This window comes from Mus caroli, chromosome 5 (genome assembly GCF_900094665.2).
Source record: "Mus caroli chromosome 5, CAROLI_EIJ_v1.1, whole genome shotgun sequence".
Taxonomy (NCBI): Eukaryota; Metazoa; Chordata; class Mammalia; order Rodentia; family Muridae; genus Mus; species Mus caroli.
This window is the reverse complement of record NC_034574.1, coordinates 80,892,188-80,910,411: the sequence shown is the minus strand read 5'-3', so window position 1 is coordinate 80,910,411 and position 18,224 is coordinate 80,892,188. Positions and strand designations below refer to the sequence as shown.

Below are 18,224 nucleotides of genomic sequence, written 5' to 3'. Positions count from 1 at the left end.
ATCTTACACAAAGAACTGCAAGAAACTGAGGGAAGTTGGGAGTGAGAGAGATGGTCCTCCCCAAGGAAGAGTTGCTTGTCCAGTGCCAAATGATCAGCCCCATAAACATGCATGCAAGTAACATTACATGGACTGAGCAGGCATGAAATAACAATGAGTGAAAAATAAGACCATAAATTTGAAAGAAAGCAAAGAACCATTTAAAGGAGGGCTGCAGGAGGAAAGGGAAGAGAGAAATGCTATAATTAAATTGTAATCTCCAAAAATTTTAAAAACTCAGAATAGGACGATACTTGATGAAAAGAAATAAAACATTAAAAAAACAAAACAAAAGCAAAACAGTATTAATGTCAAAATAAAGTAATTAAAAGAGAAGTAATTTATGACAACAAGATGAGTACAAGATGATTTGAGAAAAGCTCTGAGAGTTGGAACAGTCATAGTTGAGTGGATACGTGATTAGAACTGACTCGTAAAATACATAGCACTTGAGAGAGATCCTTGTGGCTGTCTGCACAGGCATTTTCAGCTTATAAGTCAATTGGAAATAGAACTCTGGAAAGGAAGAACGAAGTGACACAAATCTATGTATAACTGTGGTGTTTATGTTTTGTTCAGGGCCATAACTGGAAGGAAGCATGGGGAATACTTCTGGAATGATTGCATGTTCTTTGACTCTTCCCCTGGAGGGGCAGCTGGTCTTACATGGCCTCCTCACTTTTCAAAACTGATAGGTTCCTATGGCCAAGGGCTACATGTGCATTTCAAAAATTCAGAGATAGTTTTCACAATATGCTTCTTTTGAAAATTTATGAGTGATTGCATAGTTTATTTCTAAATGTAGTGGAGGGTTGGGGGTGGAGCAGTGGACTCAGTTGACCTCCTCTCTTTGCATCAGTTAATGAAGAACTTCCCTTTCCTTATCTCTGTGTTGCACATGATAGAGAAGCTGATATTCCTCACACAGGAGGCAAGCCAGGAGCACAATATACTTCAAGTATTCAGTTACTAAAAGGATCACATTGTGCCCAGCTGAGAAATTGCTTTTGATGGCATGGCACCTTTCTTCCTGAAACATCTTTAGTAATAAGAAAGTACAATTGACAAGAAGAACAGCCGTCAGGCTCACCCAAGGATACTGGGAATGGGCTAGAGTCTTCCCCTACAAAGGACTGGGTTAGAAACACCAATTATCAAGAAAGGCAGTGATATTGAAAGAATGTTAGGAGGACCTTAATGGACAAGTTCAACATTCATCCTGGGCCTAGAAACTCAGAGAGAGCCAGGCAATGTGAGGTAGGGAAATGAGAGGTAGGGAGCTGAGCAGACCATGGCCCATACTTGCTGTTTCTGGGAACAAGTATAAGGTTCTTATTACTAGGGTCAAGTCTTACATCTCAAACTCTGAACTTCCAGAGTTGCTGAGTTCTAGGAATACCTATTTGATGGACTGACCTCTAAATCTTTGATGTTCTGACTTTGAACATGATGGAAGAAAAGACTGTTAACCATTTTTCTATCTATCTATCTATCTATCTATCTATCTATCTATCTATCTATCTATCTATCTAATTTCTTTCTAGAAAGTTTTAAATGATATATTATATACATATTTTTATATATTATATATAAGTATATATATGTATACATGTATATATATATATATATATATATATATATATATATATATATATATACACATGCACATAACTTCTTAGAGGAAGTATTTTCAAGCCTCTTGCTTCACCAAACTGTCTTCTGTAATAAAATGAGGACCAGAGAGGAAGCCCATTGGCACCATGCAGTGTTAGGGTACCTCAGTTACCTGGATATCACCTGAGCAGGTGTCCTATGAAGCTGGAATGACTGTTTCTATATTTTCAGTGGGGATGGGAGAAAACTGCTGGGGAAAACTTCAAGAGAATTCTTACATGGTATAAGGGGTCCTCTGACCTTTTGACTTCCACTCCTGCATTATAGGGTGTACTTGTGTGTGTATACACACTCAGAGACAAGCAAAAATTTAATGTAAGAAAAAATACATTTTAAAATGATTTATTGAACAAAAGCTGAAGAAATAAAAGTGAATACATTTAGAAAGTGGGAGACTGAAAGTAGCATGATTTCTAGAATTATGTCATCATTCAGAGGGATGGCAGTAAGTTCTTGATCAATATTTGCAATTATTAGGGTGTGCAGCTGAATATAGAAAAATTTTAGGACGTAAAAATGATCAAATGAATTCAATGTACCATACCATAACCATAAATGTTTCAGAATTGCTCTTTTCTATTTCTACTATTTCCAGTTCTTATCCATTTTGTTCTGTGTAGCCCCGAAAGGCCCTCCACCTTCCTGGCTACTGTCAATTCTGTTAGAGTAGATCATATTTTCTCACATTATAGATTTAGAATATTGCATGTCACCTCTACTTCACTATATCAATGAATGGCCTTGTCCGTTATGATTGCTGTCTTGAATACCTTTATCCATATAGCACTAATATCTATAAAACCTTAAATAAAACTCACTATGGCATTGTTTTGAAATAGTCTATTTCTGCTACCTTAATGTTAATAGCTTTTTTATTTTTATCTTTTTAATGTTAGGGATTGAATCTAGATCCTCATGCCTACCTGGGAAATGTTCTACTACTGAGCCACATCTGTAGTTCCATCTTAGTCATTTTACAGTATAGATCTATAATGAATTATAATGTGTCTTGTTTCTTCAAATTTTTCTAGATTATATTTTTTCTGCTCAGATTTTCTTTATTAATAATGATATATTATCATCAATTTTTACAATAATTTTGGCCTAGTTCTTATTAAAGTTGGCTAGAATAACTACTTAAAAAATCTTTACTGTTATTTGCTCATGCTTGTGTTTAAACTTATATATCTGAAGTACCTCAGAAGACCCAGTGCCAGGGCTTCGTTTTAGTAGCTCATTAGATAACACCCATCTGTGCATTCACTGGGAATCTTATTGAAAAGTATAGGGCACGTACATGTGCTTGTGTGTGTGTGTGTGTGTATGTATGTATGTATGTATGTATGTATGTATTTATGTGTTCTTACATTTTGGGAGTGTGTGCATGTATGCATGTGTTTGTAGACATTAAACATTAAAGTTGACATTAGATGTCATCTTCATTGATTGCTGTTCACCATATATATTGAAGTGGGAGTCTTTCAGCTGAGCTCAGAGCTTGCCAATTTAGCTAGCCAGCATGCTAATTTCCTTAGTCCTTCCTTAGTCTTCAAAGTATAGTTTCTGAAATATAAATAGAGCTCAGTGATCATCCTTTTAAGAAGAAACTAAGTGATTATGGTTCTACAATCTTTTTAACCATCTCTGGGATCAGTTTACTTAAAACCTGAAAGGTAGCTTAAGTATTAAAATCTGTGTATTTTAGTCTTGGTTTTGCTACCACATATTCTACAAACACACACACACACACACACACACACACACACACACACATCTACACCCTATCCCCCTACACCTTTGTGTGTAAACTCAGAATAATGTATCTTTATCAAATGCAAAGTCAAATGTAAGTTATAACTAGAAGTGATACATGGTGTTCAAGGACACATAGAACATTCTGAATTTCTTTATCTATTTCCTTTACATGATATAATTTACACTCATCGAGATGTTTGAGAAGATTGTTTACATTGATGCAAGGTTAATACCACTTACAAATTTTTTGTCTGTAGTTGTAGTAGCAGTAGTGTCCTGTGCTGTTAGTAGCAGAGGTAGCTTAAGCTGAGGCTGTGTTTTTCATGACTAGAGTTTCAGTCTAGTCCATTGGAGCCATGATTTCCGCAGCTGAACAATCATTCCTGTAATTGAGTAATTGCAATTGTGGGAAATGATGGCACACTGGCTCTGGTAGTAATTGTGACATCTGAAACTGAAGATGTAGAGGTTGCAGGGGCAGTAGTGGCTGCTATGGGGATTGTGGTTGTTAATGAAGTAACCACAGATGTCGTGGCCAGTAGCTATACAGATGTGATGGTAGTTATAGTTGTGGTGCCTATTTCTAAGGTTGTAGAGTCAGCTGGAGAAGTTGGGGCCTCAGTGATGGAGCTGTGGTATCTCTTCAGAAATTTTATTTTCCTGTGGTTCATGGGGAAGCCTCCTGCTGTGGAGTTGTAGCTCCAGAAGCCTGAGTGTAATTTTTACCCAAATTCACATGTTGAGCAGTGAAGGAGGGAGCCACAGAGGTAGAAGAGGATGTATCCACAAGGACTGCATTGCTTGCAACATTTGAATTTCTGGGGGGAAGATATAGCCACAGTGGTAGCTGTATTTGTTCCAGAGATTGGGACGATAGCTTTCAGAAGTTTTGTAGTTATGGACCTAGCAGCTGAGGTGGTGACTATAGATGTGTAGTTTGTCTTTGAGATCATAGAATCACTTGGTAACAGCACTGAGAGGCATCATATGGCTACAGAAGTTGTGCCAGTTGTTGACTTAGTGGTTCCTACATGCACTTGGGTTGTAGTTTCATTGCTTGTGTTATTTGCTGTTTGAGTGACAGTTGTAGTTACTAATGTGGTAGTCACGTTTTTTGTAGTTGTGACAGTGATAGGTGCACTACTAGTAGAACGTGATGCAGATGTGATGCCTTGTGATGCATTCCTGGTAGAACCAACAGAAACAAAGGCAGATGTTGTGGGTATTTTTGTAGTGGCAGGAGCAAGAGATGTGGCCTTGCTGGTTGATGACAATGTGCTACCACTGGTGGTGGCCTCAATCCCTTGAGTAGTGAAATTTGTTTTAGATTTGTCTCCAGTAAGCACAGAGGTGGTGTTTGTAGTGGTGACACGAGGTGTGGTACTTATGCTTGTTGAAGTTTTAGAGGCAGCTTGAGTGGTAGAACCATCCATAGCTTGGGTGGTGGTCATATCTTCGGTGTTTGCTTCAGTTTCTGAGACCTCTGAGGTAGAAGCAGATATAGTGGTAGAGACAGAGGCCGAAGTTGTAGGACTAAAGGAAGTACCTGTATGTGTGGAATCTTCTGAAGGCTTTGTGGATGTAGTCTCTGTTGCTGAGGTAGTGGTTGATGGTACTAAGGTAGTAGTGCTAATCACCGGGGCTGTGGTTGAACTCTTAGTGGGAGCAGGTCCTGCACTGGTACTAGAAATCATTGAATTAGGTGAAGACAACAATATCTGAGCAGGTGTTGGTTGTCCCCTCATAGATGCATTGAAGATTTCCTCTGCTAAGGAAAGTAGATTCTTTGCTTCTTCAAAGGTTTCAAGTGTGCTTTTCTCGTTGAGTTTGGGGTGTCTGGTCTTGGATTTACCTAAGCTATTATTTATGACAAATGATGTTTGCTTTTTCAGAAGTGCCAGTTTAGATGTAATCTCCCTAAGCTCTTTCTTTACAGCCCTTGAAGCAGCTCTCTGCTGTTTCCTTTGCTGACGTCTTTCCTCTCTCTGCTCTCGTCTTTCCTCTCTCTGCTCTTTCCTTTGCTGTCGTCTTTCCTCTCTCTGCTCTTTCCTTTGCTGTCGTCTTTCCTCTCTCTGCTCTTTCCTTTGCTGTCGTTTTTCCTTTCTGGACTTAGGGGAGGCTTGCTTTCTCTTGGGTGATATTACAGATTTATCTTTTGTGAGCTTTATTTTAATAGCCTTCGTAGAACGTGCCAAATTTTCCGTTACCTTTTGTCTTTTCTTTTCTAGCTTAGATGGTTGTTTTCTGCATGGTTTAGACTGGGTCCTTTTCAAGGATTCTGAAGATCTCTTTCTGCGTTTAGGTATTTGAGTAGCTGATCTAATCTTAGGTTGTTTTACCAGTCTGTTAACCGGCCTGGACCGGTCAGATCTTCTCTTTCTACTTAATTTCCTAAATTGTGAAGATAAATGTTCAACTCCCTTTTTAACCTTTGAGCCAACATCAGAAAGTACAGTCTTTACACTCTGAGCATTGAAGGGTGATAACAATCTGTTGGTAGGTGAGGCAGAGTGATGAGACAAGGATGAAAGTTGTTTGTCAAGCTGTGTAGGTAAAAGTTTGCTTTGTGATGTCTTGGAAGTTAACTTTTGGATGGGTTGACTGTTGATTACCTTTTCTATTGTCTGCTGCCATGATTTCTGACTCTCACTGAGCTACAGGCAAAGAGAAAATATTATCAAATGAGATAATGGATAAATTTTGTATTTTCATTCTCCTTTCAGGAATTGAACTACTCTTTCATTTAGGAGGCAGTAGAGCCTTTTTTAAAACTATAGAATAGCCTAAAATATGTTACATATAGAGCATCATGATAATATAGAGCCTGCCAGTCTTTATGTACACTCCTTATAAAGTTCAATTAGCAGCTACCAGTAGCTCAGAAAATCTCTATGAAAACTTCCAAGCTCGACACATTCAAGTGGTTCCTAGAAATGAATGAAGTATTAAAATAATGGTCTCAGTTTGACAGTACCACATGTATTCTTCCCCATGTTGACACAGTACTAATCAGAGATTTCTCTGGGATACTAGTTTTCACATGGTGCAAAAGAACTGGAAGTGGTCACCCACTTCCCTATTGTTCCTTGACTCTTCTCATAAAGCTTGCTCCAGTCTCACCTTATAGAGAATATTGGGAGAAATGGCATTTCTAGACACCTTCAGTTAGGTTGAAACAGAAGCAAGGTAGAACTCATAGCAGCCAGCACTGTGAGGACCTGGCAAAGTGCTGAGGAAATGTGTATTGTTGACATGGACAAAATAATGTCAAGGACCCTGATACTTCTTATGCATGGACTTGGCAAAACCTGGTCCAGAAACTATTATCCACAGCTTGCTTCTCACGAATGTTTACAGGTTAAGATTGTTCTTCTATAGTTGCTCACAGAGTCCAACTAGCCCTTCCTCTTAGTACAGTGCATAATAAAATTGCTGAGTTCCTGGCTTGTGCATTCTATGAGAATGAGCATAGTCCACCCAACCCCAGCTTTTCTGTATGCTCTTTGTTGTTGTTGTTGTTGTTTCTGCAGCGTTTCCCATTTCTTCATTCCTATATTGTCTTATTCAGATTTCTAGGACCAATCCATGCAGTACGTAGTATAGGACACTGTTAGTACAATGTTTTCTCTCCAGCTTAGTGTCTGAGTAGATGCCACCCAAAAACCCACACTACCTGAAATTCCTGCCAAGCTAAGCTGTCTGTTCTCAGAAACATGATGGGATTTTCAATGTGACTTGAGTCCATAAACATTTCCTCTCTATTATCAATATTTAAAGCTCCCCTCTTGCCTTCAACCTAGGCCATACAGAGAAGTTCCTGCCTTTATAAATTTTACAGAAAGGAAGAAATCTGTTTAACTAAGGAAGTTAAATGCATATAAGCTCTTTATACCTCTACCCTAATAATACAGATGCCTGCATCCATACACTAGAAAGGAGCCTGAACATTCCTGCTTGGGAAGCAGGTAGGGTGACTCTAAATCTTTACTTCTCATTCATTTCCTTCAAATCGTACTCCCCAGTCTCACCCCCAGCTCTACAGCAGACTACCTGCTGCAGCCTCATCTTCTCTGCACTACCTTCAGCCTATCACACAGATCTTACTTTTAAAACTTCCTTCTCCCTACTCACTGCTTTATCTCAGCTTCCAAGTTCAGCAGACATTCCCTGCACCTCATTCTAGCCAGGGAAAGAAGTAGTGAAATGGCAGGTTTTTATCTCTAATTTTTCTCTCCTCCAAATTTACTCCCTTAATGTTATCTCTAGCTCTGTAGAAGATCATCTGCTGTGGACTCCCCTTCCTCGATGCCCTCATCTCTAGTGGATGACACAGATCTCCTCCAACTTTCCTCCTTATTCATACTGTTATTCCAGACCCCAAATCCAACAGATATTTCCTAGGAACCTTCAAGCTAAACCTGTCAGAGAAGCAAGTAGGTCAGTGAAGCTGGTAAGCTGAATAATAAAAAGGGCTGCTGGAGGTATCTCTATTCCTGACCTTAGATTGTACTACAGAGCTATAGTAATAGAAACAGCATGGCATTCACACAAAAATAGACATGTTGACCAATGAAATCAAATCAAAGACCCAGATATAAATCCACATACTATTGTCACTTGATTTTTGCTAAAGAAGTCAGAAATACACACTGAAAAAAAGATATCATCCTTAACAAATGGTGCTAGTCTAATTGGATGGCTGTATGTACAAGAATATAAATAGATCCATACTTATCACCCTTCATAAAGTTCAACTCTAAATAAATTAATGATCTCAACACAAAACCAGGTAAACTGAACCTGATAGAAAATAAAGTGAGAAATGGCCTTGAATGTGTTGGCATAGAAAAATAGTTTCTGAACAAAATGTAGTTAGCACTGGCACTGAAGACCAACGATTAGTAAATGAGATCTCATGAAAGTGAAAAGCTACTTTGCAGCCAAGGACACTATCATTAGGACAAAGCAGTAACATACAGAAAGGGAAAAGGTTTTGCCAACTACACATCCTATAGAGGCTAATATCCAAAACATATAAAGAACTAAAAAACAAAAACAAAACCTAGATATCAAGAAAATTTGATTTAAAAAATGAGGCACAGATCTAAACATAGAATTCTCAAAAGAGGAAACTCGAATTACTGAGAAATGAGAAACTCGAGAAACTCGAATTACTCAAAGAAATGTTCAGCATCCTTAGCCTTCAGAGAAATACAAATCAAATGACTTTGAGCTTTCATCTTATTCTCATAAGAGTGTCTAAGATCAATAAAACAAATGACAGCTCAAGCCAATGAGGATGTGGAATAAAGGGACCACTCTCCCATTGCTGGACTGCAAACTTGCACAGCCACTATGGAAATCATTGTTCCCCAGGAGTCCCTCAGGAAGATGTGAATGGATCTACTTCAACATCAAGCTGTACCACTGCTGGGCTTATACCTAAAGGAAACTTCATCCTTCCACTGATATCATGTCCTTTGCCACTCTATTCATAATAGCCAGAATTTGAAAACAACCTAGATGTCCCTCGACAGAAGAAGGGTTCTGTAAAGAACCTGTCATATATTTATTTATCCATTGGGATTATTACTTAACTCTTTACAAAATGAAATCATGAAGTTTTAACATAAACAGATGGAGCCAGACAAAAATCATCCTGAGTGAAATATCCCAGCCCCAAGAAGACAAATATGCTAACAGGCAACCCTGGCTGTGTTGTAGTTTTCTCTCCACAAACTCTTGTAAAGCCTCATCTACACAGCACATTGAACATGGCAAAGCTCAGCTTCTGCCTACATAGAGCCTTTGCTGCTATGTTTTTATCATCTTTGTTACAGAGAGGTATTCTGCATGCTAGCAAAAATAGAAACGTAAACACCAACCCAGATACAAATCTTTTGATTTACAATAGTGTCCTGTATGCAAGATATGTGAACGAAATGGTGGCATGAAGCTTGTGAGAGTAACTAACCAATAGTTAATTTGAATTAAGGCTTACTCCATGAGGTTGAGCCCACGCCCAAGGCTAATTAGATGATCAAGAATCTAAGACTGGGACCAGGGAAAAACCAAAACAGTACTGTTCTTCTAAAGAACATAGCAATAAAATGACTCCTAAGGTCTTCTGCTCTGCTCATAAATCAGTGTCTTGCTCTGCGATTATAAGAGAAGCTTCCTCATGCAGCAGATGTGAACAAATACAGAAATACACCCTCATACATTATAAAGAGAGTCAGAAACTTTGGAACCCTCAGCCTTAAATAAGCTGTCTCTATGTAATCCCTTTTCTCAGGGCTCAGGGAATCCTGCAGAAGAGGAGGTGAAAAAAGTGTAAGAGACAGAGGATGGAAAAAAACAAGGAAACCAAGCCTTCTAGACAGAATAAAATTGACGTACATAGATTCACAGAGACTGATGCAGCATGTACAGGGCCTTCATGGGTCTGCATCAGGTTGGCTCCTAGAGCTGAAAGTTTACACCATGCCCTTTCCTCTAACCTATAGGCCCTCTCTAGTTTAAACTAAAACTACTTGCAAAAAAAAATAATTAATATTTTCTAAGGAATCCTCATTGGGAAAACAAACTACTCCTCTTAGGGGTAGATTGCATGGTCAGGAGTAGATGGCCAATAATGAAAGAACTCAGTGTCATATTACAGGTCCTTTGCATGTATATATTATGGCTTCCAGTTTAGTGTTCTTATGAGCTTTCTGAGTGTGTGTGTGTTTCTGCAACTATATTTGCTTCTTGTGTGCTTTTCCCTAGGTTCTTTTGCTTCTGTTTGCTCTGTACTATTCTGATGTGTTATTATCCCTTAGATGTCTGAAGTCTAACAAGAGCTAGAGAAGAGTTGAGTTAGGATGAGAGCCAAGGTGAAAAGGAACTGAAGGAGAAGAGGGAAGGAAAACCTTATTCAAGATATAGTATGTGAGGAAGATTATGTTCAATAAAAGAAAAACAAAACAAAACAAAAATCAAGACCCAAACACCCAAGTTCTCCTTTCAGTATCAACTTTCTCTGGGGGGTAGGGACTGCTGCAGAAAGAATTTTGTAATAAACTACAGTTGAGTAAAACTGACAACATGTAAAGGCTAATTATAGTTCTAAAAATATTTCCAAACAGAAACGTAAGGAACAAACAAGTATTTTGCAATTAAACCAGGAAAACAGAAAGACTTCTTCCAGCCCCAAGAAAGAACAGGTAAGCAGAAAGGCATAAAGTTGAAAGCACGGTTTCACCTAGCGCATCAAGTTCAAAATCTACTTGTACAAGTCGTGTTTCAGATGAGGTGAAAGTGTGAGCTTATATTTCTCTTAGACATCATGGTTTCTCCCTTTGCCTAGGGTCAATTGCAGACATTCGTTGAAGGGCCTATCTCTCTTGTCTTAAATTGCCTTTGTCTTAAACGGGGAAATACTGTGTAGCTTTTGATTCTAAGGATTCAAATAACAGAAGAAAATTTTCTTCACTTGGAGGTGCTGGGTGGGCATGGGCACTAAGGAGCAGGGCCTGGCCACTGAAAAGAGGGCTGTGGACACTAAGGAGCCTTGGTACTTTCTTCATAAAGTTAGTTCCATATCTTCTATATTTATTCAGAGTTTTTTTCTCATTCCTTATTCTCCTCACAGAATAGCAGGCTTTTCCATCCTTATTAACTCCTTTATTTTCTTTCTATCTCTCCCTTTATTTGGATCTCTTTCCAAATTCTAGTTGATCATTTATTTATTTATTCAGGAATTCTGTGACAGGATCACACTCAATGCCTAGGCTATCCTTGAACTTGCAATTCTTCTGGTGCCTGGGATTCACCTGCTGTAGGTGTCAAATAGACTTATTCCCATGAACATTGGAAGAAAAATCTGTTCATGTTCCTTTTTATCATTTGTTAATCTATCCTGGCTTCGAAAGACAATATCATCATCTTGCCTTTAACCCAATCCTAATTTTACATAGCCTTTATTTTTAGGCATTTATTATGTTTTTTCAAGAGTCTATGTACTTACCTGGAAGCAAATGGCAAAGGCCAAAATGAATCCTTGTAGGATCAAAGCCTTCATCCTGTCTTTTTAACTCCTTAATGAACAAAATCAGAAAAGTATCTGTTAGCTTCTTAACAATGCTATGATGACTAACCCAACCCCTAGTGATCTAAAAAAAAAGGACTGTTTAAGGACAAAGTATTGTTTTTTTCTCCCTGAGTTGAATTATAGATACAGTTGTAAAATATTAAACACACATGTGTTTCTTTTATTGAAATAATTTTATCACACAATATATTTTCATTATTTTTTTCCTTCCTCAATTCTTCCTAGATCTCTTCACCTCTGTGTGCACATGACCTGGGTTTTTCACTCTTTAAGAAACAATGACAACAACAACAAAAATAGCCAAAATCAAATAACAAGAAATAAGACATACACACATAATCCCCAACAGAAACATACACACACACACACACACACACACACACCAATGGGGAAAGAAAGAATAACAAGAAAGTACTGAAGGGAAGGAATATAATCAAAGTATACCATATCATATAAACATATATTTATGTATGAAAATGTCATGGTAAAACATGATTTTGTGCAATTAATATGTATAATAAAGTAGAAATATAAACTGATTATTCTTGTTTCTGAGTTAAAAGTTTCTATTGCTTCCCATTGATATTTATCCTATAGACAAAAAAATGTTTAAAAATCTGTAAGTGGCTTTAAAGGCATTTCTAACCCTTACCTCTTAATATTCATTTACACCTCACTGTGTATATACATGTGTATGTATGTGTGTGTGTATGTGTGTGTCCATGAAGATTTTTTCTTTCTCTAACTCTTTTAGACATTTTATCAAAATCACTTCAGTAAGGATTTGCCTGCATATTAGAACAGACTCAATGAAGTGGGCTAATTATGTTTGATGACAAAGAGAATTCTCAAATGATGAAATTTTTCTAGTCTTTAGCAGCAGTGCCTCTATTCCTCATTCATACAGTTTTTAAATTCTGAGTTTCTTTAATGGGTTTTCATTTACTGCTATGATAGAGTTCTGGGAACTGTTTTCTATGACAATGTCCAATAGCGAACTCATGAAGACAGTTTTCAATAGCTTCTAGAAGATCATGATTAGTCTGTCAACACTTTGTGGACATTTGTTTGCATAATTTCCCATTCAGTTAAGACTGGGTAGTACTAAACCCACTCCAAGCTTCATCTTGGTTAGAAAATAGACTAGACATTAGCCAAGGAAAGTGTGTTTGGAACTGAAGGTGTCCTAGAAGAACTGGACCTGTTCATACACTTACCTTGGTGTAGTTATCGTTGGTTTACTTTGAGTCCATCCAGTTCCAACAATTGACTATCTGCAGATGAAGAACTAATGGAGTCTTGTCTCTAATAAAGCATGCCTGCATTCTCTATATCCCTCCTACTTTTCCTCTATTGGTTGTGTTACAGAGTAGAGTCTAGGAAAAAATAATGTGCGTTGCATATGTGTTTGTGTGCATAGGTTAATCCGTTTAGTCTTGAACCGTTTGGTATTTTACGTTTTTCTTTCAGAAAAATTACAAGCACTCTTATCTATATTTTTGTTGGAAGTAGTAAGAATAAACCGATCATTAACAAACATCAGAAATTAGCACAAAAGCCTTTATGTTCACTGTTTAGTTTAATTTATTATTGTTCTAGACATTTTTAATTTTTAAAGATTCCAAATTTGATCAATTACATTTATGTATTTTTTTCAGTTTTCTGAAGTATAATATAAAGAGATCAATGTTAAAAATAACATCTTATAACTATGTAGTCTTTTCTCCATTGACACAAATATAATTTTACACTTTTAAAACTAAAGTGTCTATTATAAAGAATTTATGGGTTACAGGCATCCCCAAATTTTAAGAGTGTGTGTTAAATGATTGCTAATCAGCTTTCTTAATCCTTATTCAATTGCTGTTACCATATATATGAAAATATAGATGATTTTTATCTGTAAATAAGAAATAGCGTAACAGCTTTTATAAAACAATACTACATTAATAAAAAGAACACCAGCCCCTGAATCAGAAAGCCTCGGGTTAACCCTTGTGCATATTGTTTTAACTATTCTATAACCTAAATTCATTTTTAAATACTGTTTTTCTTTATCACCCTGGTGCCAGTTACCAGAATAAGTTATCAAAAATCAAAAGAAAACATCTATGGAAATATTTTATACAATTAAATACCTTTATTATCATTGTTATTTTGAAATTTAGTTTATGTGAGCATTTAATTTTCCTAGTAACATTATTTATATATATATTTTAAACATGCTGTTCAATTTCATTATTATTAGATTTAGATGGAAATCCCCTACTTATTCAACAGATATTTATTAGACCCTTCATTATTTTTGCATTGGGAGGCTGTGGATGGATTTGTTGAGGTGATAGAACAGTGGAGCACAAACAAGGACATTTCCATGTTACATATCAAGTGTGTGTGTTTCCATTCAGCTATTTCTCTTGGATAAAATTTCTCCATTATCTTGTTTTTCAAGGACCATATGGAGGTTGGAAGACAGAGTCTGGCTACACTTGAATCACTGTGTATATGCTTGATAAGCAATATCATAATTAAGCGTGGATAACAGCAATAAGCTCTGTTGTCTTTATTGAGAATTGAGGTAAGAACTTGCAGGTGAGAAAACTTACATATAATTATGACTGTTCCACTAATTTCAGGCATAATAAAATTCACCTCCCTTTTTTCTTAGACCAATCAGACAATATCTTTTATAAAGCCAATGTTATTTTAGGTTTATGGTTCTCACTTTGATTGAATATTGGAATAGGAGAGAGGATGTTGGAAGCTGAGGACTTTGGTGACATAGTTCTCTTTTGAGTTTATAATTGACAATTCCCCGAAGAAAGGCTTTATGTAAACTCCTTATGATATTACAGGTTTAATGTTTATATTAAAATTAATCATGCATTTATCAATGTGACTTCAAGAATATTTAGAAGCTTTAAGAAAATAAGTCTAGTTTGTTGTTAACAACAAAATATATCACATCATTATTAACATATTATTTACATGGAAATTACATGAAAAACACTAATTCAAATCTAAATATTAGTGATTATATGAAAAATGAAAGAGCTTCAAATAGAACAATAATGGGAATTATATTGTTGTACAGTTTGACATTTTATTAATTGTACTGTATCAGATACATTAGAAAATAAAATTGAGGATATACGATCTATATCTTATAACCAGAGAAGAACATTTCAGAACAGCTTGCCCATCCGTCCTTATATACCATGTTTAGAAAAACAATCATTGAAAACAACTGAATAGTAGAAAGTTTAAAGAAGAAATAAATTTATGATAAGTATTGTTGAAGAAAGAATAAAAATGATTGGGGAAGTTGAACCTACAACTTTAGGTCAACTCTGAAGAGCAGATGAGCAATTCAGAAATAAAGAATTTGAGGGTTTAGACACATTTAAAGAATAAGTGTGCTGAATAGCCAAATCCTTATATCACCACATAAATATATATTGAAATGCTATAACATATTTTCATTCCAATACCAAAATGGATTAAATTCCAAAATGATAAAGCCCTTTTCATTCACTTTTATCTGAGAATCTTATCTCTTTGCTCATCATTGCTCAATTTAGTGTATCACCACAATCATCCTTTCGGTTATAGTATTTTTGAGATTTAAAGAAGCAATTCTTCCAGCAGTTTCTAATATGTCATTGGATGCAGAAATAAGAGTTGAATCAGAATTTAAATATGTAAACATTTCAGTCTTGTTTGTTTCTGAAGTACTAAAGCAGGCTGGAGAGATGGCTCAGCCATTAAAGGCTAGGCTCACAACCAAAAATATAAGAGAACTAAAGCAAAGCATTTTGACTGTAGATATTAGCAATATTTAGATTCCTATTTATTGTTGAATTTTATCCCAAGTGTTAAAACTTTCATACAACAAAGTAACTGCAATTTATTATTTTACCAAAATCTTTACTTTTTTTTTTTTTTTTTTTTGGTTTTTCGAGACAGGGTTTCTCTGTATAGCTCAAGTTACACACACCTGCCTCTTAATTCATCATGTTTTTTTCTCTGTAGGATTTCCAGACTGAACATGCTATGCAAACACTCAGGCTTTTTTCTTGGGGTCACTCGCACTCTATTTTAGCTGCATTATGCTAGTCTGTAGCTGAATTGCTCTACAGCAGCTAACCAGACTTTTGCTTCCATCTAACTAAAAGTCCACTGTCCAGTCTTTCTCTGTCTCTCTCTTCCAACAACTCTTCCTAGACTCTAGCCATCATCTTTGCCCTGGAAGCCCAGAGCCATTCAGATGCAGCCCAGGCTAAAGTGAGAGACCTCCAATTTTTAGTTAACTCTTAAGCATATGCAACTCCAGGTACCGAGATGTCCTTTATACTGTATTTGAATAACAGTGTGTTTGGTAAGGACTAAAGTACTTACGGATCCTTTAAACATTTAAAAATTTATTTCATACTTTTGAGAATGCAATATAATATAGCTATATTCCTCCCTTCCCTTCTCAACAATACCCCTCCCATGTACCCCTCTTTGCTCTTTTTCAAATTCCTGGTCTTTTTATTCATTAATTGTTATTGCAAGCATTTATGTACATGTTTACACGGATACATTCTTAAATGTGACTTGTTTAGTCTGTATAATGTTACTTGTATATGTTTTCCAGGGTTGAACACTTGACATGGAATTATGAATGGGTGTGCTCTTCTCTGGGTCATCTTTGTTCCCTGTTGTTTTCCTTGTTTAGTTGATGTTTGGGCAGATATGCTGGATATGACATTACAAGTAGACACAGTTTCACAGCACATCAGGATCCTCTGGTTCTTATAGTCTCTCCACAGCTTCTTCCTCCATATTCCTTGAGGGAGTATGTTGTAGATGCACCCACTGTGACTGGGGTATACAACTCTGCATTTTGATTAGTTGTTGTTTCATTTTGTGTTTGTGGTACAAAGAGAAGTTTCCTTAATGAAGAGTGACGTCTATGATTTTCTGCTTTTCCAGTAGGTTCATGAGACAAACAGCTTCCTTCATTTTCTAGTAAACTGATCTTTGATTCTTCTGAAAAAGCAATGTTAAATGAACAGTGCTGGTGAGTCACCAGTCAATTCTAGCAGTTAGCTAGACCATGGTTCTGAATGACTGGATGAAGGAACCTGGAAAAATACTTCCTGACTCGGCCCTATATGAGGAGTTTTCTTTTCCAGGGAAAGTGTTTCAAATGAGTATATTGTTTCACACCTTAATGCCTGGGATGGGTGGTAAATTCCTGAGATGCCTTCAACGCATCTTTTCTATTGTCTCTTTATTTACTTATCTATTTACATCCCAAATGCTGCCCCACTTCCCTTATCAGAGTTCCTCCCCCCATCCCCTTTGCCTCTGAGAGGGCAGCCCAACCCATATCCCTTAGCCCTGGTGTATCAAGTTTCTGCAGGATTAAGGCATCCTCTACCATTGAGGACAGATGTGGCAGCCCTCTCCTACATATGCATCAGGGGCCTCTGAGTAGCCTGATACCTGGAAGCTACATGTTTGCATTCATTCTCCTGTGACTCACACCTGTTTATCTCTGTGCCTTACTATGGCCCCTTATTTCACTATCCCTCTCCTTACCCACTGAGGTGCCTCCTTCCTTCTGTCTCCCATGACTGTTTTGTTCTCCCTTCTAAGTGGGATTCAAGCATTCTCATTTGGGCCTTCCTTCTTCTTTAACTTCTTTGAACCTACTTCTCACAGTTTCAACAAAATTTGAAAATTGGTTTTTCCTACAAATCAGATGTTAGTCCTTCATGGAATGGAATGGAGTAGCTTATGCTATGTAGCTAGGAAGAAGAGATATGGGGATAGAAGATAACACTAAGGGAAAAAAATAGCACCCAAGGTCTTAAATCCAAGAGATTTCCTTTCTATAATTAGGCCCTACCTTCCCTACCTTGCCTACCTCTAGCACTTCCCAACAGTGCTGTTGTATTACATAAACCTATCAAGGAACTAGCCGATTCACTTGGTCAGAGTCCTGATGAGGAAATCATTGACAAAGACAGATACTCAGAGGTATACTTCTCTAAGACAGGTGATACTTACCCTGACCAACTTGATAAGAAAGAAAAGCCATTGTATTCAGTAATAAATAGAATACCAGACCTCAAAATATTTGCCATTTACAATAACAAATTTATATTAAATTTGTTCAAGATATATGTTGGCAGGGGCAGTTTGAGTGGTGATGTCATCTGTGGCAAACTGAGTGGTAATGTCTACTGTGATTGTATCAGTTTCTAAGTCCTCTCTGTGTTAAACTAAAACACAGTGGTATAAATAGGGCATGTAGAGCTAGCCTTGCATTTGAGCAAGTTGTGGACTGAAGCAGTAGTTTCTTGGTGCATTGATTCTACTACAGCTACTGCTGAGGCTGCTGTGGATGTGGAGTGGTTGCAGGAGAAACAGGCTCTGAGGATACACACACACACACACACATATACAGACATATATGCATATATACATACATCTCTATGTGTATATATACATACATCTATATGCATATTTTATATATATATATATATATATATATATATATATATATATATATATATATATTTACTGCCGAGTCAGTGACTATTGTGCTAGGACTGTGCTGGTAGTTATTGGTGATAACAGTATTGGTGTTTCTGGTGCCTTGGGTGTAACA

General features: G+C 36.8%; 1 protein-coding gene across 1 annotated transcript; it reads right to left on the bottom strand.

The window, feature by feature from the left end:
- Positions 1 to 4,451: 4,451 nt before the first annotated feature.
- LOC110294884 (stress response protein NST1-like) lies at positions 4,452 to 11,530 on the bottom strand. Its single transcript, XM_021163358.1, has 2 exons — positions 11,477 to 11,530; positions 4,452 to 6,122 (listed from the first exon to the last, which is right to left on the bottom strand). Exons 1-2 carry the CDS (start codon positions 11,528 to 11,530, stop codon positions 4,452 to 4,454), a joined length of 1,725 nt encoding a protein of 574 aa, XP_021019017.1.
- Positions 11,531 to 18,224: the final 6,694 nt, after the last annotated feature.

What these genes read in the sequence shown, in the direction of transcription:
- LOC110294884 (XM_021163358.1), bottom strand. Translation starts at nt 11,530, where the DNA reads ATGAAGGCTTTGATCCTACAAGGATTCATTTTGGCCTTTGCCATTTGC. An exon ending in CCTTTGCCATTTGCTTCCAG is followed by an intron (nt 6,123 to 11,476) that starts GTAAGTACATAG and finishes CTTTGCCTGTAG; the next exon opens with CTCAGTGAGAGTCAGAAATC.